Raw genomic sequence first — 20,074 nt, forward strand, 5'->3', positions numbered from 1 at the left:
CAAACTAAACTCAAATCCCCCTCTGACATGGCTGGAGGTGGTATGGCCTGATGAGCTGGCCACAGGATTTAACAGGTTCCACCCCTTGGCCACGCCTTTTTCCTGTCCAGGATGATACCACCCCCACCAGCATGGTAACTCAAAAGAAGACAAAGAAAAATAATTAATACAACAGAAAATTGCCAAATTTAACCTTACAGTGTGGAAAATGTGTGCACTCCGTTTAAACAGTGTAAAGCTAAAGGAAAATAAAGAAATTATAAATCAAATAAACTGTAGAGCGGACCTGAATTGTTTGGGGTGTGGTTGACTGCAAATCAAATCAACCTGTGTACTGAACAAAGAAGTGAGGTGAGTGTGCGCACGGTTTTACCCTTAACTGTCCATTTGTGTGGCCTTGGCCATCACAAACACCAAAAATAACAATTTATACATTCATTCTTAATTAAAGCTAGAAACATCTGGTGGGCCCAATCAAACATTGTGGTGAGCCAACTTTGGTCAGGGCGCCCCCGTTTGGGCAGCCCTGATTTAAATAAAGACTTACAGGCTCTACAGAGGCCAGATGAGTCTGTTTTTTACTTTCAATAACTGGATGGTTTGAGATCATTTGTTTTAGAGGCATTTTTCACTCTCACTTATGTAAAGTGCCTCTAATTGTGAGTGTTAATGACAAGCCGATGAAAACTGAGTTAGGTAAACTCAGTATTTGTAAATAAACTTGATGTTTTGTTGTTTTATTAGTTTACTCTGATATTTCATTGGCGTGAAAAGGGTCTATAGTCTGCGTAAGTCCCTTTTAAAATATTAAAACATTTGTATTTAGTGTTTAACAATATTTAAGTCTCAGTCAGTTACATGAACATGTTTGCAGGTCTTTCAGGTCCAGGCACAAACAATTCCACTATGTTCCGATACTGACACCCAGCGGTCAGTTTAATTATTGAGTTTCGTTTGGGAGAAACGAAAGTGAAAGAGTTTTCAATTCCACGACACGGTGAATCGGCGTTTTTCCTGCCAGCAGCTGCTGAACTCGGCTGGGTTCACACCGTGGATCAGTACGGTCAGCCGCGTTATCGATCAGGTGGGTCATCATGGCTGCATCCGAGGACGAGACGCGCGAGAACCTGATCGAAAACTTCAGGAACAGGCTGCGGCAGCACATCGATGTCCGGCAGGTTCTGGATTATTTACATTTCATCGAGGCCGGCCAGAGGGAGCGGATAGGACAGAAGCTGACCACGGAGGGCAACCAGGCCGCCGCGGACCTCCTCATCACCTCGGTGTTGAAGAAGCCTCGCGACCCGGGATGGTTCACGGCTTTTGTCGACGCTTTGGTACACTCTGGTCAGCGACGCGCAGCCGACTACCTGCACGTCAACCCCCCGGATCCTGCGGTGGAGGCGGAGAATGACTACTGCGTCAAGCTTGTTGAACTGCTCGCTCCCAGTCTTGTGGACATGCAGACTAAAGAAGTGTGTCTGCACTGTTTTTCTGAGGGGCTCCTCACTGAAGCTGACCGTGACTTTGTAAGTTCTCTGCTGTGGAGGAGGGACCCTCCAACTCACAGCTCATCATTTTTCATTTGGAATAGACCTCAGCTGTCATGCACTAAAATAATTACACTCACAGTGTACATTTACAATAAATACATTGCACAAATTGCTAACATATGTAGGCTGTGTACTTTCTTCCAGCTCAGTTTATGTCAATTCAAACTTTAATTCCAGCAGATGCCTTTGCGGTCATTGACCACAAGATGGCAGACAAATGCATTCATCTGTTTTTGCAGAGTTGATGTTCTTGCTGCACTTCACTCTCGTTGCATAACCAGTTTACTCCAGTCAGAAAAGGGCTCATCACAAAGTTTAATAGATTTATTGAACTGTAATTTTATGAGTACTTGCATACATAAAAAAAATAAATGCCTCTAGTTCTTCCCAGTCCAGAGCAGTGCAACATGAGAGATAAAAAAAGCATATATATGTAATCCCCTTTAAAAGAACAGCAACATCAGTACTATAATATAATAATATAGAGTTCAGTAAACAGTAGCATGCGTTTTGAAGGGAAAAATTTATGTTTCAGTTCCAAAAAAGTGCATGTTTTAGTGTAAAAAGTGCATGATGCAACACCAACAACATAACTTAACAATATAACAACAAAGTATGTTGTACAAAATAGAATACAGGTATGAGAAAATACAGAAGTACATTATAAACCAACTGGTATTAACACATTTTAGGCGCAGTGGCCTGCTCAGCAGAAGTTGGACGGAAACTTTTTGGAAGTTAATGACACGTCAGCAGACGTGAGGCAGAAATTATTTGGAAGTTGAGCTGTAACACACACACATGTTGAGCAGGAGTTACTTCTAAGGTAAGCAGGTAGAATTCATTCCCTGCTGCCCTGACGTCAATATTAGATATAAATGAGGTCTCTGTGTTAAGTAAATGGTGTAACTGCTGATGTGAGCTCTGGAAAATACGGAGTAAATTGGGGGCTAAATGTTTAGGTAATTTGGGGTAATTTCATAGACATTTCAAATATGTTCCTGGCTATTGACCACCACTTTAACATGAAATTAGGGGTCATTTCAAAGGAATTTAAACTAAGTTACTTTGTAATTAGTACCAAACACCTGAGCAGAGTCTTTCCTCAAGATCCTGGAGGAATACAGATGATTAATTTGCATTTGGGCTGATTGTTGTACTTTTTAATGACATATTAAAAAATGTATTTCAAGTTTTTCAAATATACAAATACGAGCACTTAAAGTATTTTGTTACAACTTACATTTTTTTTCTGCACAGCAAAATACAAAAGTAATTAAGTGTGAATTTTAAATACATTTGACTTTGAAATAGTTCCCATCTCTGACTCCAGTCATTATGCTGTTGTTTCAGATTGAAGCAACAGTAACGAATCATGGACCCCGGAGTGGAGCCAGTGAACTTCTGAAAATAATCGTAAGAGGTCAACCGGGATGGTATTCTAAGTTTCTCGATGTTTTGGTTGAAACCAAACACAAGGACCTGTATGAGCTGACTGGAGGGTCGGATGACTGTTGCAAGCAAGGTGACTAACTTCACTGGAGCACACACCCATAACAGGAAATGCAATTTGCTGAATGAAGAGAGAGGTCGTGCAAAGCATCTGCGCATGAGCTACACCTGTAAAGTGCTTACATTAACTGTGTCCTTATTCCAACTTTATTAGACATTCTTACTGCAGAGATGACTAATTTTAGTAACTTCTGAAATGTAATTTATTTATTCTCTTTAGGCTCGGATGAGAAACTAAAAGAGGACCCTATGGAAAGTCAAGCTGCCACAGAGGGGAGTCCAGCAGGAGATGAAAGCAGTGATAGCGTACAGTTTATGGACATCACCGTCAGGGAGGACCCTCAGAATGAAGCCGCAGGTCTTACTGAGCACCTCTGTTCACCAATCAGTGAAAAAAAAAAAATCTATAAATATCAGTTCACCCAAATCACAAAACGAAAAAAACAAGAACAAAATATTTTCTCACTTTCACTCACACTCCTGATTTATCGGGACTTTCCGGCTTGAACACAACCCACCCAGAAACAGACATATTTTTGTTTTGTTGAACAGATACAGATAATGATATCTCTGTGCAACCATACTGGTGGATGGTGAAATTTGGGTTTTTGGTTTTTATTTGGTAATTTTGGTGAACTGACCCTTTAGCAGCTGGTACTCCCAGCACAACAAGGTTAAGATTTATCTCTGCCTGTCTTGACTGTGGTTTTTATAACTCGACTGATATCTTTTCAGACTTGTACGAAGCACCGAGCGCTGGATCCAGAGAAGAGCCTGAGAGCATGGAGCTCTCACAGCCAGGTGGGACCGACTCTCCCTCCCATTCACGCCTCGTACTGTTTACGCTGTTCAGGAATTTAAAGCTTAGAAGGTTTGTCTGTGTCCTGCCTCAGCAGACCACACACGAAAAAAACCCAAAGTCATAGTGGGAAAAAAAAGCTCCCTGGATCTGTAGATATCGTACACGCAGAGTTAATGTGTTTGGAAAGTGTTGTGAGTGGAACATTTCTGCGTCCTCCCTGCTTGACACCAAAGAATATGTTCCATGTGTGTACCATGATGAACCACACAGAGGTCAAAGAGGACGGAGCATAGCCAGCGCTTCAAATTAAAGCCACATGCTGACTCTGTATTGTAAATTAATGTAAAGGAAAACATTAATTCAAGTCACTGTGGAGCAGAGGGGGGGTCTGCCTTTACACTTCTAGACTTATATAATGCTTAAAGCTACTACGAGGAGTTTTAACGGTTATTAAATAATCTCAATTCAACACTGATGCCTCCATATGACCTACTTAACCCTCTATGGTGCAGTGTTGTCTCTAAGTAATAAACCCATTTTTGTCTTTTTACACTCACACAATACATCCTCAATTATGGTGCAGTACTAAAAAACAAGAGACAACACCCTCAGGAAACTAACAGCAGTGTTTCAGTTTGTCACATGACTCCCTGGAGGTCATTTTGAACAACTTTTTTGCGGCCTTCCATAACATGGATCGTGGATTTTTCTGTCAGTTTACAATCTGGAAAAAACTGGATTCAGTAAAGTGAGTGAAATGAGTAGTTTACATAACAGTTTAATGTACTTAATTTGATAATTAAGTAAAGGAAATGGTATTGTGCGTTCAGGTTTATATACTGTTCAATCAGTATAAGACAGGGTGTAAAATGAATGAATTAATATTTAATTTAATTGTATCTTAACTCGAGCAGCGAGCCAGAGATGGCAGCAACACAACAAATGGTTGCAACGTTTGTCAGGAGAAACGCACGCCAGGAAACGAGCATTTAAATGTAACACAAACAATCAAACGGTGAAATGTGACGCACTGTCTCGTTTTAAAGAAAGTTATGAAAGTTTGGTTTGACAGATTTTGACGTGAAGTTTCTCTCTTCTCTTTATGATACAAGGTTGCTGGAAGGTAACGTCCAAACAAACTTATAAAAACAGTTCAATTTTAATGTTTTTTCATTTCAAATGGCATACATTTCAAACTGATGAGGCAATTTAATATTTTCCATTACTATTGCATTGCACTGTATACAAAATATAACAATAACTATCTTTTTTTCATTCATTATGGTACAGTGTTGCTATAATGTAACGCACCCTAAAGTTTACCATAAGAAAATTATGTTTACTTGGTCTATTTTATGTTTTAAAAAACTGGCTTCATAATGCACACTGTAGAGGGATAAGAAAACAGCACCGTCCAGGAGAAGACTGGGTGCCTCAACATCATTCTTCATGTCTGCCACCGCGTCTGAGTCTCCTTAAAATCAGATGAAACGAGTCTGTGTTTACATTTTCCCAGGCAAAGCTGCAGTGAGCAGTACATTAGCCAGTAAAAATGAAGCAGGAGGAGATCGTTATTGAGATAAATTTATTTTTATGGCTATCACAGTGGGCTCACAACCACTTTTGAAAAGTTCCTTGTAGTAGCTTTAATTTGTTTGATTATTTCAGCAGCTGCCGCATCAGCATCATCTCTCACTGCACCGTTCTCTTATTAAGTCCCTGTCTGATATTGTGTTCACATAATAGATGATTGCTTTGGGGATAATCAGCCCAGAGCTGCATATAAAAGAGAAGCATGTGGACTAATGAGGCAGTGGAAATAATGTCATGAAAAGGACAAACGGAGGAAGTGTCTTTTATTTTCTTAATATGAGGTTACAGTACAGTTTGTCTCATTAATTTGAGTAATGCCATGGGCATGACTGGTTGGCCAGAGTGCATGGTTTAAACAGAGCAGATTACACATAAGATTGTTCCACCACCTGTGAAATCAGTTGCATGTGCACGATTACTTGTAAGTCCTCTAAAATTAACTTCACTGCACTAAGTAATAGTGAAAAAACAGCCTGTGGGCTTTTCTGTTCTTACTGGAATGATATTAAACATAGCTGACCGTGGACTTTCCTCCTCTCATAAGTGAAGTGGTGAAAAAAAAAATCAAGGAGCTGCATAGGCCACTGTTTACTTCAGATTGTTGTTAAAGGGACAGTTCACCCCCAAATCCCTGGCCTGTAGTGTTAATCATCTATCTAAAAGTACATTCAACACTAATCACTCTTTCCAGAAATTAGGACCCAGTTACTCAAAGTAATCCACAGACCTTGTTGTAAGCAGTTTCATATAGGAACTACTTTATTTCTACTAGAAAGGACTACTTTCTTTCTACTGGCAATAAAGTAGTTCTGGTAGTTTCTCCTGCAGAAGGAAAGTAGTTCCTACATACAACTGCTCAAAACAGAAAGAAAGTAGTACTGTTAGATCCTACTGCAGGCAAATTCTACTGCAGAAAGAAAGTAGTCTACTGCACATTGAAAGTAGTTACGACATGAAACTACTCACAACAGAGATAAAGTAGTACTGGTACATTCTACTGCAGAAGGAAGGTAGTCCCTACATGTAACTGCTCACAACGGAAAGAAAGTCGTTCTGGTAGATTGTACTGCAGAGAGAAAGTAGCTCTGAAATGAGACTACTCCCAACAGAGAGGAAGTAGTTCTGGTAGATTCTACTGCAGAAGGAAAGTAGCCCCCACATGTAACTACTCACAACAGAGATAAAGTAGTACTGTTAGATTCTACTGCAGGCGGATTCTTCTGCAGAAAAAAGTAGTTCTGGTAGATTCTACTGCAGATGGAAAATAGTTCCGACATGAAACTACTCACAACAGAAAGACAGTAGTACTGGTAGATTCTGCTGCAGATGGAAAGTAGTTCCAACATGAAACTACTCACAACAGAAAGACAGTAGTACTGGTAGATTTTGCTGCAGAGGGAATGTAATTCCTGCATGGATTTGCTCCCAACAAAAAGTAAGTAGGTGAGGTAGAATGTTCTGCTAAAAGAAAACAGTTCCTACATGAAACTGCTGACAACAAGGTCTGCAGATGATGATGAATAACTACCTCATGGTTCCTGGAAAGAGACATTGCTGTTGTGTTTTTCCATTGTATTTTTTTGGTGCTTAGCACCACAAGCCGAGTGTCATCAAATCAAATTATACTGGAGAGAAGACAGACATCTCTACAGCTGATATCTCAGAAACTCTGCAACTAAAACATAACGTAGATAGATAAAAAAAAAGCGCTACAGGTGAGAGGAAAACTGTGTATTTTTTATTTTAGGGTGAACTGTCCATTTAAAGCTCTGTCTCTCCGTCACCACAGAGTTGTATTTACTTCCATGTTGCCTGAAACAGCACTTTTAACCTCTTGCATACCAAGTCTGAGAGGAAAAAATTAAAAGCTGTCTGCACTTAGAAAAAAAAACAACCTTCCAGGCGTTTGAACTCATAACTGCAGGAAAATGTAGATCCTTGAGTTGAGGAGAGAGGGTAGCAGAGGGGGGGGGGGGTACATGCACACTGCGCATGGTGCCTTATAGTCATGTTTTATCCCCAGCTAGACAGAGCAAATGAGTCACAGCCTGCCGGTGACTTTAAGTCTGGCTCAAGTGGATCATCGTAAGTCTGCTGTCCTTGCAAACAGGATATGGATATGAAGAACAGGGAAAACACTGCCGAAGACATGTGATGAAGTGATTCACTCACAAGCAATTTGACAACATCTTAATGATTGATAAATACATACAGATGTTTATGCCTGATGTTTGATTATTTTAAAATTTGAGGCCCCCTCTTATTTTGATTTCCAGTTTTAATTGTGCAATAAGAGGCCAGATTATATGCATGTATTTGTACTGGAGCACTGACATCTGTTGCACATACTGGCTTTCATTCAGCACAGTTTTTGGACTTCATGGTTTTGATTAAGCAAATATGAAACAACAGTTCAGACAGAGGTGGCAAAAGTGCACACATTCTTTACTCAAGTAAAAAATACCGACACTTTGTTTTTCAAAAGAACACTATTAAAAGCAGAAGTTGTGTTTCAACTTATTTTCTCAAGTAAAAGAGAAAAAATAAAGGCTCTAAAATTACTCAAAGTATAGACGTAAAAAGTAGCCCTCTACTGGCTGTTTCTTTGCAAAGCTAACTGAACCTCACCGTTTCTCTGTGGTCGAGTCTTCTTCTCCATCTTGTTGATGATGGAATCACCTTTTCTTTTTGATAGGCTTGCACCAACAAGGACTTTTTTTAAACCTCATCAGTTTACCTTTACATTATGTTGTAAGATAGCTTTAAATTAAGAAAGGTTCACTTTAAACCTCTCTTTAAACCTGAGTTTAGTTTTCAATATAGAACGAGAATTGAATTCTGTTGCACCAGACTGTTAAATCCAAATTTAAACCGTGATACAGTATTGATTTTAAACTTCCACTTGAGGAGGTTTAACTTTAGAAATAGCTTGAGTTTTATGACACGTCCCCTCTTTTCTTTCACTCCAGTTGATCCTTGAAAACGTCTCTTTTCCATACCATGCTGTTGTCCGTTTTTTAACCTTATATTACTTGGCCATATTTCTTCATTAATTCAGGCAGCAAGTTTTTCTCAAAGAATAGATAGCAAACAATATATTTTATTATATTCTTGTTAGCTAGCTAGCAAAAATATTACTTTTTCCCCACTTTTTAGATAGCAAGCAAACAAACAACGCAGGTGCTTTTATATTTACTAGGTCCCAACGGCACTGAAACTTTATTTTAATTTATTTATTTTAATTTAGGTAAGCAAGCATCTCCATATTGCTTAAACTCTAATTTCGGTTTACATAAATAAACTTGGATTCACTAAAAGAAATTATGTTAAATTGTACAACAGACTTCTGCTTAATTTTAAATCTGGATTTACTCATTTTAAACCTAAAAATAATCAAACATGTCCCTCAAATGCATGCAGTAGAAAATACAGATTTTGTGTTAAAACGTAGGGAGTAAAAGTAAAAAGTTGCCAGAAAAATTAATACTCAGATAAAGTACAGATACCTGAAAACTCTACTTAAGTAAAGTACCAAAGTATTAATACTACGTTACTTCCCACCACTGCTCTCAGTGACATGTTTTGTATTATACAGTGTTCATATCTTAACTACCTAAGACATGTGGTTTATAGTTGCACCATCTGTTCCTTATGTGTATGTTGTGTTTATTGTGCTCTGAAATCAGTGCTAGAAACAAAGTCTGAATGCTCAGTGTTGATGTTTTAAATATAGAACGTATTCCTTGAATCTCGTGCGTGTGCGTACAGAACGAGCAGTATTAAGAAAAACATTCCACCACAGAACCAGAACCACAAACAATGACCAGCACTGTCTTTTCCTGCTAGTAATGTTTGTAATTGTGGGTTGCTGACATGGTCAGATGTTTTGTCCGTCTGAACTTCTGCTCTCCGCTGCATTACAGATGGAAGTGACTCAGTAGCAGCAGCCAAAAGGCCAGAAAATGCTGATATTGTTCTTCGAGATTATCAGATGGATGTCGCTAAACCTGCCTTGGAGGGGAAAAACATCATCATATGCCTCCCGACAGGAAGTGGTAAAACCAGAGTTGCAGTTTATATTACCAAAAAACATCTGGACGACAGGAAGCCGGAGGGGCGGCCAGGGAAAGTGGTTGTCCTGGTGAACAAGGTACTACAATTACAAAGTCTGCTATACCTGACGTTCTGCGTGTCTTTGCTCTGTATAGGAACATACTTCTGTTCTTTTCAATCCAAAGAAAACATTAGATCTTTCAGTCAATTTGCACATGTGGGTCAGCTCACCACAAATTACATACCATACACTCTGAGGAATAAAGGTACTAACTAGAACCAGAATGCGCTCTTTAGCTTGGAGAACCCTTTTTAGTTCCTAGTAGAACCCTTTATAAAGGAATCAATATTAAAGGGTTATACCTAGAACCATCTGTGAAAGGTTTCACCCAGAGAACCCCATGAGAGTTTCTATAGAGAACCTTAGAGATAGAGATCCTGTTCAGGGGTTCTGTTAAGAACCTTTCCACCTCCTGGGTGCTAACAAGAAATTACCCAGGGGTTCTACCAATAATCATTTTATATTCCAAAGGTTTTATCTGCAACCCACCCAGAGGGTTCTACCAAGAACCCTTTTGTCCTGGTGAACAAGGTACTACAATTACAAAGTCTGATATACCTGACGTTCTGTATGTCTTTGCTCTGTATAGGAACATAGTCTGAGATTTTATCTAGAACCCATCCCTGCTGTTCTAACAAGGACCCTTCTATATTCCAATGGTTTTATCTAGAACTCACCCAGGGGGTTCAACAGAGAACCATTTTATATGTAAAGGCTTTATCCAGAATCCACCTGGGGGGTTCTGTCGGGAACCCTTTTATATTCCAATGCTTCTGTCTAGAGCCCACACGGGGGTTCTAACAAGAACCCTTTTACATTGTAAGCATTTTATCTAGAAAACGAGGGGGCATTCTCAGTAGTCTGGGTTCTACTGAGAACCTTCCCTTCATATTCTGGTAAAAAAGAAACAAAAAAGTTCCTTAAGAATTTGAACGATCCTTAAAGAACTCTTTCTTTCGAAAAAGGGATTTTTGGATGAAAGGGGTTCTTAATGGAACTGTCGGTCTAACAGAAAAAAAAAACTTAAAGAACCTTTTCTTCAACAAAGGGATCTTCAGAAACAGATGGTTCTGGGTAGAGCCCCATCCCTTCAGGAAGACACTTTGTAGAACCCTTATTTCTAAGAGCGTAGGGTTTAGGTATTCCTCTGCACTTTGTTGCTGTTTGGCCCTGCATGTGATCTGCTCGGCACTGGAAAAAATTAAAGATTTTCCAGCTATAAAATGACTTAGATGAGTTTCAGTGGACTGAGAAATACCGAGAGAGCCTGAGTCAAACAGAATATTAACTTTGGTTAGTATTGCCTTTGCAGAAAAGGGAGTGTCTAATCCCCAAACAATGGACAGCATTTAAATCATTGTGCAAGTATTTTGAACCCTGCCTTAACCAAAGAGAAAAAAAAAGTACTATGTTATGTCCTGTGATGTTTGTTTGCACACTGTTGTCAGCAGTCATAACACTGTAGTTATTGTTATTGTACTATTTCTGTTAGTAGCAGACGCGTCATAAATCTGAATGTGCCTTTGTGCCCTGCAGATTCCTCTGGTCGAGCAGCACTTTATCACGGAGTTCCTGCCATTTTTGAAGCCCGGTTACAAAGTGGAGAGAGTCAGCGGAGACTCGCAGCTCAAAATCTCTTTCACAGAGATAGTGAAGAAAAATGATGTCATCATTTGCACGGCCCAGATTCTCGAGAATTACTTGGAGAGGTCTAACTCGGGAGAGGACGAAGGGGTGGACTTAAGCGGTACGATTCTAAAAAAAAATAACTTTTCCTTGGCTCAGTAGTTTCCTCTGGGTTCAGTGAACAAACCCGCATTCAAAAATTAAATGAAGTCACAACATAGTTAAATTTTTTTTAAAAAAAGGCGTCCCAAAACCTTTAGTTAAAGTCTGTCCGGGTTTTAGCCACAGACACTGACAGGTATTGGAATGGAACGCCACCCGGAGGAGTCATAACATCTCCCCTGATAGTACCTGACAGGATCTTGTCAAAGTCTTCCGGCTCTGCTGCTCGCTCTTGTTGGCACTCACCAGTCCAAGGTGGAATAGCCACCTCAGTGGAACATATGCTGTTTGTTGAAACGCCTGAGAGCATGTCCTTTTTTTTTCTTTTTTCTCTTTTTTTTTTTTTTTTCCTATCTCCTGCTTTCCAGGCCACACGTCTGTTCAAGCCATCAGTGTGTGGCTGATCAAATTCACATGAGAGCTTCTATCACCCATCAAGCTGCCACTCTCCATTCTCTTTTCCTCCAGGGACAAATTTGTATCACTCTGGTTAACTTTGTACATGTGGATGATTATAAATCACCTTACTTCCGCAAAAAAAAAAAAAAAAAGGCTATTTCTGAAGCAGACTGTTTTCCAGCATATGTGTGTTATTGTGTGGTTCAGACTGCAGTGTCAGGTTCCTAGAAAAGAGCTGGTTTGTGTGGGAGGATGTCTCTTAAAGAAAGAATGTTATAATGTGTGAGTGAAAATCATCTCTGTTTATTTAAGAAACATAAACAAATGACACAAAAATAGCTCCGCCTGGTCGAGAAAATTGTAGCGTTTGTTAAGATGTATGCAATTTTGTCCCTGGACGATAATGTTAGAGTGAGGAATGCAGAAATGTAAATGTTATTGTTTCAAAAAAAAAAAAAACAGTCGCTCACCAATTGTAATCCTGCAATCATCGTACTGCAGTGAACTGGATATGTTGTTCCTCCATGTTGCTTTCTACAGCTGACCCCTCTGAAGCCCCGCCCCTTTTTGCTCTTCCAGGCTCATCTATGTTGAAAAGTAAAGCAGATTTTCAAGATGGTTAAAAGATGTTGCTGGGGCATCTGCAAATGTGACATAGCGTCCATAGCTGTTATTATGTCACTATCATATCATGTGATTTATTATATGTCATGTTAATGGCTCATCATTAACATGCATACTAATTAGCAGACACGGTCTGACAGATGCGTTGTTTCTTCAGCGATGGAGAGACATTTAAAAGAATAACCGTTGTTTTCTTTGGCTGATGAGCAAATCTACCAGCAAAGTGCATATTTATTTACTGGCATTTGACTGGTGGCTGGTGTTAATTTAGCTTTTTTGACTGTTAGTCTGGATATCTGACAACTAGCTAATGTACATTCACAGAAAGAGCACACAGAGGAGCATAATGGTAATGTTTAATACACCATAAAGTTGCATAAAGTTACCATTCAGCATCTCTTATGTTGTTAGTTTCCCTGTTGGGAAACAGTAGCTAGGTAGATAGCTAGTGTTTTGCTACCATTAGCTAATGTAAGATGTGAATATAAATATTTTGCTTTTACAGGTCCCCTGACATCATCTTGTAATCTTTCTTTAATATGGTTTTCTTTTTGACATAGACAAGCCTAGCACATGGCATATCTAAGTTTAAGAAACAGGAAAAGACATAGTTGATTGAGTTTCCACCAAGGACCGAACTCACTGAGCTGCAGAAAGGATCAGGAATCAGGAAGAGTAAATAATCATTTTATCCAGAGACTACTTTGTATCACATACAGTGCATTTATTACTCTGTTTCTTGTGATGTCTTCTGTAGATCTGACACTGATTGTCATAGATGAGTGTCACCACACCCAGAAGGGAGGAGTCTACAACCACATAATGATGCGCTACTTGAAACAGAAGCACAAGAACAGAAAGCTGAAGAAGGAGCAGAAGCCGACCAAGCCCCTCCCTCAGATCCTGGGCCTGACCGCCTCACCAGGGGTTGGGGGAGCCACGAAAATGGAGAAAGCCGAGGAGCACATACTGCGCGTAAATACCATTCTCAGCTTCTCAGCTTTCCGACTGCACCCATGTGAACACAAAAGCACATACTAGCCAAAATATTAGCCACACTTTGCAGTCTAATGTAAGTTTCTCCACAACACCAGAGACTGTGGTCTTAAAAATCCCTGACACGATTAACTAACTTCTTCTGACAGTCTAATCATCAGCTTCAGAGTATTTTTATTGGATTGGATTACATTTTACAGCTGTTGTTTCAATTGTGTCTACACCTATTATATTCACATGTCACCATGAACCACCTCTTTTTTTCTACTTTCACTTTTTCATCTTTTCGTTTCGTCTAACTCCTGCCCCAGTTTCTCTGCCTTAGTCATCAAGGATCCTGTTCATCCAGCCAAGCTGTTTCCAATGTTCCACACTGCCCCTGCACACGGGGCCATAAACTTTCCTACTGCCACAAAAGAAATAAATTAAAAACAGCCTTTTGGCTTCTACTCTACGTCAGACATCAGACATGCGGAAATCTATTAGAAATAGTTTGTATCACTGCGGTGGAGATGTATAATTTTGATTAATTCTAACAGTGTAAATCTTTTTCGTTTCTGTCATAGATTTGTGCAAACTTGGATGCTTCCAAGATCATGACAGGGAGCCTTGGGGAATTCAAAAAGGATCCAAGGAAAATAGTTGTGTCTGTTGAGGACAGAAAAGAGGTACATCTTTTTAACAGACTCCTTCTTTAACTTTATTTAAACATGCAGTTGTGTTGTTTTTAATACAGTTCCTCTTTCAGCAATTGCACTAAGAGTGTGATAATGTCTGTGCAACCAAATAGGATCCCTTTGGTGATGTAATCAAAAAAATCATGAATGCCATTCATGAACATGCCAGTCTGTGGCCCACCTGTGACCTGGGTTCTCAGAGTTATGAGCAGTGGGTCGTTCAAAAAGAGCGAAAAGGTGAGCACGACTTCTTATGCTCGTCTGCAGAGGATACCAACGCTTTGTGCAAACACACCTGGCTTGTAAGGATCTAAAAACTGTTTTCAATCTGTTTTAGCTGCAAAAGAGGAAGATCACAAAGTGCGGGTCTGTGCGGAGCACCTTCGTCAGTACAGCGAGGGCCTGAATCTGAGCAACACCATTCGCATGCGCGATTCCTTCAGCTTCCTAAACAAATACCACGACGAGGAGATCAAGAAAAAAACTGCGACACCAGATGAGGAGCAGAAAATCCAAATTACAGATACTGAGAGATTCCTCTTCAATTTGTTCATAGGTATTTGTTTGACTTGTTATATTACCAAGAAATTAGCTTTTCACACCAGTCATATTGATGTGAAATAAGGTAAACAAAGGTGTTACCAGTGATACTAATTAAGGTCTTTCCAGTGAGCCAACATGGACAGAAGCAACACCCTGACTCTGTTTGACCTGAAAGGAACAGAAACTTAAATTAGTATCATTGTTAACACCTGTGTTTGCCAACTATTTCAAGTTAAATTGGCCACTGTGAAAAAGGTCTGTTGAAACTTTTTTTTTTGCTACTCTTATATATTTAATGTAGCATTTTAGCATAATAGTTGATGTGTTTTCTTGCAGAGAGTTAGCTGAAAAGATAAATGGTAAATATAAGGCTAGCTGCTAGTTAGCTTAGCTTAGCAAAAAGACTGAAAACAGGGTGAAACAGTCCAAAGATAACACAACTATTTTTCAGAAGCAATAAACAAGATACAGTGTGTCACTTAGAAGTCCCTTGCAGGGGGATTTTGGCGAGCTCTGCCCCTTTTTTCAGTCTTTTTATTCGGCTAAACTAACCAGCTGCTTAAACTATAGCGATATGTTTACCTTACATAAATGACACTGACATCGATCCTCTCATCTCATTCAAGAGAGCGAATAAGTACATTTCCCAAATGTCAAATGATTGTTTTGAAGGTCCAGTTTGTAAGATTTACCAGGCTTTACTGGCAGAACATGGCAGAAATAGAAATTTTCATTGGTGTGTCTCACCTGAAAATAAGAATCATTGTGTTTTTGCTACCTTGGAATTAGCGGTTTTTGTTACAGAGGGCACCGGTTCTTTCCCACGGTCCAGTCTGTCATGTTGCACTGCAGTGTTTCTATAGTAGCCCAGAACAGACAAACTAAACACTGGTTCAGGATACATCATTTGCTTTTGCACTAGTTTTGCAACCACCATAGGTTCTCCTGCCCACTTGGAAGGGGAGGGTGAGATGATGTGTTTGCAATCTGCCCACTCACTGCAATATGCCACTAAATCCCACACACTGGTCCTTCAGACAATAAAGTTCTTGACTTTTTTGTAGCATTTTAACATAATAGCTCATTTGCTTTCTTTCTAAGAGTTAGATGAAAAGATCCACACCACTATAATATCTGTTTGGTAAATGTAAGGCTAGGTGCTGGTTAGCTTAGCTTAGCAAAACGATTGGGAACAGCTAGCCTGGCTCTGTCAAAAGATAACACAACTATTGTTCAGAATAGAAGCAACAAACAAGATACAGCTGTCAGTTACAAGTGCTAGTAAGTGAATTTTGGCTAGCTCTTAGCCAAGCTTGCTGTAGCAATATATTTACTATACAGGTGTCGATCTTCTGGTCTAACTTATGATAAGAAAGCAAATAAGTGCATGTCTCGAAATATCAAATTATTCTTTTAACCTCTAAAATGACACAAAAATGTAACTCTGGTCTTTGAAATCTGTCTCGCAGAGAACAAGAACGAGCTGCAGAAGCTTGCAGAGAATCCAGAGCATGAAAATGACAGCCTGTCAAAACTAAGAGCTAAAATTCTGCAAGAGTTCAGCTCCAGGGACGTGGCCAGAGGGATCATTTTCACCAAAACACGCCGCAGTGCCATTGCTCTAAGTCAGTGGATTCAGGAAAACCCCAAGTTTGCGGACATTGGAGTGAAAGCTTCGTATGTCATTGGAGGAGGAGACCAGAGTAATGTCAAGCCAATGACCTCTGTGAGTGCACATTACATTACACATTACAAACTGCAGTGAATTCTCCTCCAGCATCCTAAGCACTTAAAATCCAATTTACTTAACCCTCTAAATACTAATTTGTGTTAATCAGGCTGAGCAAAGGGACGTGTTGACCAAATTCCACAAGGGTGACATCAACTTGCTGGTTGCCACCACAGTGGCCGAAGAAGGTTTGGACATACCAGCGTGCAACTTTGTTATTCGATATGGCCTGGTGACCAATGAGATTGCTATGATTCAGGTCAGTGATGCCAGCTGAGTAATGACCTTGTGACGCATGTAAATGTCCAGTAATTAAGGCTCCATGTACTGCATGTCAGTAAAATATTAAAGGGGCTGCTTACCTTTGAGTTTGTCACTCTTGCAGGCTCAAGGCAGAGGAAGAGCTGAGGACAGCAGCTACACTCTGGTCGAGGTGAAGAATTCAGGGGTGGCTGAAAAGGAGTGTGTCAACGAGTACCGCAAGCAGATGATGAACAAAGCCATTAACAAAATCAGAGCCTTGAATCAAGCAGACTATGACAAACGGGTATGTTTTTGTGGGTTTTTTTTGACAATCAAATTTAAAACTATGAAGCCCCTAGAGCAGGGGTCGGCTACCTTTACTATCAAATCACATTTTTAGCCAAAACAGAAAACAAATCTGTCTGGGGGTGCAAATATGAACTTCTGTTTTCATTACAGACCTCTTCTTTCCCTGGCTTTGGCCTCCACAGCTAGCCTAGGATGACTTAAGCCTGGCCACCAGCAGCAGTTTAGAGGAAAAGACACCAAGCCGTAAACATAGGCTATGAGAAAAAATTTACTTAACAGAGCTGCAGGTTGCAGACCCCTGCTCTAAAGGGGCATTTAAAAAAATCTTAAAGGTTCTGGTACACACCACAAACTGTCTAACTACAATTGATGGTATTGATTTGGAGTTACTGGATCATATGACATGAAAGCTATTGATAAAAAGCTGCTGAATTTGTAGAGTTCATCCTGCACGTTTGCATGAATCATCCATCCATGATTTTCTCCAATGTAGAGACGTTTCCATACGTGCAGTAATGTCACTGCAGCAAATCTGCCCATTTAAACACGAGGCACAGCAGCACGACTTCTTTCATTATCTCATTCCGTTTCCTGTGGAGAATTTCCTCTGTCCTGTGAAGATAATAACCGCAGATTTTTGCTTGCTCTGTAGCGATAGACTTCACAGGACAGAGGAAATTCCTCTTGGGGGAGTGAGAAGGCTTGAGTCTCATCAACACACACGGCATGAAGGCTACCAAGTGACCCACTGGCCGACTGCTACTCCACGTATATGTGCACTCTCTTGCAGCCTTCACCTGCTGCAGGAGAGGGGGCAGGACATAGCCTGTTCCACGGCCATAACACAAGTTTATAACTACAATTTGTTAGTTTTGCTGTTTAAATGTCCCTTGATTTGCTTCAGTGACTTTACTGTGCATGGAAACAAAAATGTGTCCTAAATGTAAATTGCTAAATAAAACACTCACATTAATACAATACACCCTAAAGAAATCACCAGGAAAGCTTGAACTGCTCAGCATCACTTAAAAAGTAATATGTGAGTATAAAGACGCAGCTGGATTGAATATCTGTTGAATTTCTAACTTAAAACTAACTCAGCCGCTCTGCTTCCATTCTTTTGAAGATGAACTTAATGATGTTTCGGCAGCTCTTGGGACTGAAGCTACCTGAGAGGCTTTCTTGTGAGCAGGGCAAACTCTCACGCATGGGATAGTTTCTAGTGCGCACCAGAAAATTGAGGGGTTTTGTTTTTGCCCATGTCCCTTTAGGGACTCCGTAGAAACCCACATTGCTGTAAGATTGTCCTTAGTGATGTATTTTCTTTCCTTTCATCAGATCTTAGAGTTTCAGATTCAGGCCATAATGGAGGAGAAGGTGAGAATGACAAAGAAGAAGCACAAAGGCATGAAGAATGAGAGCCCGTCTGACATGAAGTTCAGCTGCAGAGGCTGCAGCAAAGACGTCTGCACCGGTGAAGACATTGAGATCATCGAAAACATGCACAGAGTCAACCTTACAACACAGTTTAGGTATGAATTACAATGCAGACGTGAAGTTTACACTATTCTGAACCTTTTGTGTGCTTAGCAACGTTCTGATGAATTACAGCAAATTTATCTGAAATCAAATCAAATACTGATGATGTTTTTTTGTTTTTGCAGTCAACTTTTCATCCAGAGAGAAAACGCCACTCTTCAGGAGCGACTTCTGGATTATGAGACAAATGGCTACATAGCATGCAAAAAATGCGGGCAGGTAAATGGATCTCAGGTTGTTCAGTTTTTTGGGAGGGAGCTTATATTTAGAGCAAAAAAAAAAGATTTTTGCACAAACCTTAAAGGAATAGTTCGACATTTTAAGAAAACAACACTTATTTTCTTTCTAGCTGAGAGGACCGGATGGTTTGTCCTCTTAAATAGAATAAGAAAAAAAGTGGGAAATGAATCAAGGCCAGTTATCAACACTAAAATAAGCTGGTCACCATGGGGAAGAAAATGAGTCAGAGAATCACACGAGATGCAACTTCCTTACCTTTTTATTGAAGGTCATTACTCCACAGTATCATCCGCTTCATGTTTTATCTGTTTTCCGTTGCAGAGATGGGGCTCCATGATGCTGTACCGTGGGATCGAGTGCCCCTCTCTGCACGTGAAAAACTTCGTGGTGACACACAACGGAAAGAAGATAAGCAAATGCACCAAGTGGAGTGAGCTTCCCGTCAAGTTTTCTGCCTTTGACTACGCTGAACACGCGGCCCGAGTGGCAGAAAGCTCAGACGATGACGAAACAACATAGACTCACTAATAATCATGTAAACATTTTCATTCTTATCTGAACTGAGTGTCTTACACAGCATGTATCAATGCACCCATCATTACTGGTCAATTCAATGCCTTTGTCATGATAACTGGAGTCACTGGTGGTGGATTTAAGTGTGTGCTGTGAAAATGTTTGTCCGATACATTGTTTTTATTATTTTATTATGTTTAGGTAATATGTAATATTGTCAAAGTATTTTTTTTCCCTGGTGTTGTCGGTGTATCAGATACCATAAGTTGAATCTACTGCTGAGATTCTCTAGGTCATAAATGTATCATGAACTGAGGAAAAAAGAATAATGAAAAATGATTTTCCTCTCAAAACCTCTGTGGTCCCATGAGATGGGAGCCACTGAGCCTGTGATAGACCCTCAGAGCCCACCTGTCAACACACATGCAGACAAACAAGTGCTGGTGATTTTCCATTAAATCCAACTGGTAATGAGTCACTACTGTTCTGCCAGTCAGAGCTGCTATTTTTAGAACTTTTTTTTTTGAAGAATTGTTTCCGCATATAGACAGATATCTGTTGGCTGTGATTGTCTGTGACATGCACAGACATACAAGTTGCGTGGATCGTAGAGTCATTAAAGTTTGCTTACTATCTGGCTAACATTGTTTGTTTGTTGTTTTTTTTTACTGCATTTAAATTCTAAATAATATATAAGTGGTGGACAAAGTTCTCAGATCCTTTACATCAGTGACTGAGGTAGGTTATTATCAGCAAAATGTGCTTAAAGTTTATAATTAACAAATACGAGGATTTTCGTGTTGTAGTCTGTTAATGTCAAGTTTTCCCAAGTTGATTATAGTGCTGCATTAGGGCTGCAACCAAAAATTATTTTCATTATTGGGTAATCTGTCAGTTATT

At 39.8% G+C, this 20,074-nt stretch overlaps 1 protein-coding gene across 1 annotated transcript; it reads left to right on the forward strand.

Moving 5' to 3' along the window:
* Nucleotides 1-995: 995 nt before the first annotated feature.
* Nucleotides 996-19,816, forward strand: ifih1 (interferon induced with helicase C domain 1). Its single transcript, XM_084725210.1, has 16 exons — nt 996-1,529; nt 2,907-3,078; nt 3,286-3,423; nt 3,801-3,866; nt 9,384-9,610; nt 11,111-11,321; nt 13,143-13,360; nt 13,948-14,049; nt 14,172-14,295; nt 14,396-14,614; nt 16,071-16,327; nt 16,440-16,589; nt 16,716-16,877; nt 18,221-18,414; nt 18,547-18,640; nt 18,983-19,816. The coding sequence occupies exons 1-16, from the start codon at nt 1,095-1,097 to the stop codon at nt 19,178-19,180; spliced, it is 2,967 nt and encodes a 988-aa protein (XP_084581336.1). The 5' UTR covers nt 996-1,094; the 3' UTR covers nt 19,181-19,816.
* Nucleotides 19,817-20,074: the final 258 nt, after the last annotated feature.

Source organism: Lutjanus erythropterus, chromosome 8 (genome assembly GCF_056507025.1).
Source record: "Lutjanus erythropterus isolate fLutEry1 chromosome 8, fLutEry1.hap2, whole genome shotgun sequence".
NCBI lineage: Eukaryota > Metazoa > Chordata > Actinopteri > Lutjaniformes > Lutjanidae > Lutjanus > Lutjanus erythropterus.

Coding starts and splice junctions, on each gene's coding strand:
- ifih1 (XM_084725210.1), top strand. CDS start 1,095: ATGGCTGCATCCGAGGACGAGACGCGCGAGAACCTGATCGAAAACTTC. Junction 13,361..13,947: donor CCGAGGAGCACATACTGCGC/GTAAATACCATT, acceptor TTTCTGTCATAG/ATTTGTGCAAACTTGGATGC. Junction 16,328..16,439: donor ATGTCAAGCCAATGACCTCT/GTGAGTGCACAT, acceptor TGTGTTAATCAG/GCTGAGCAAAGGGACGTGTT.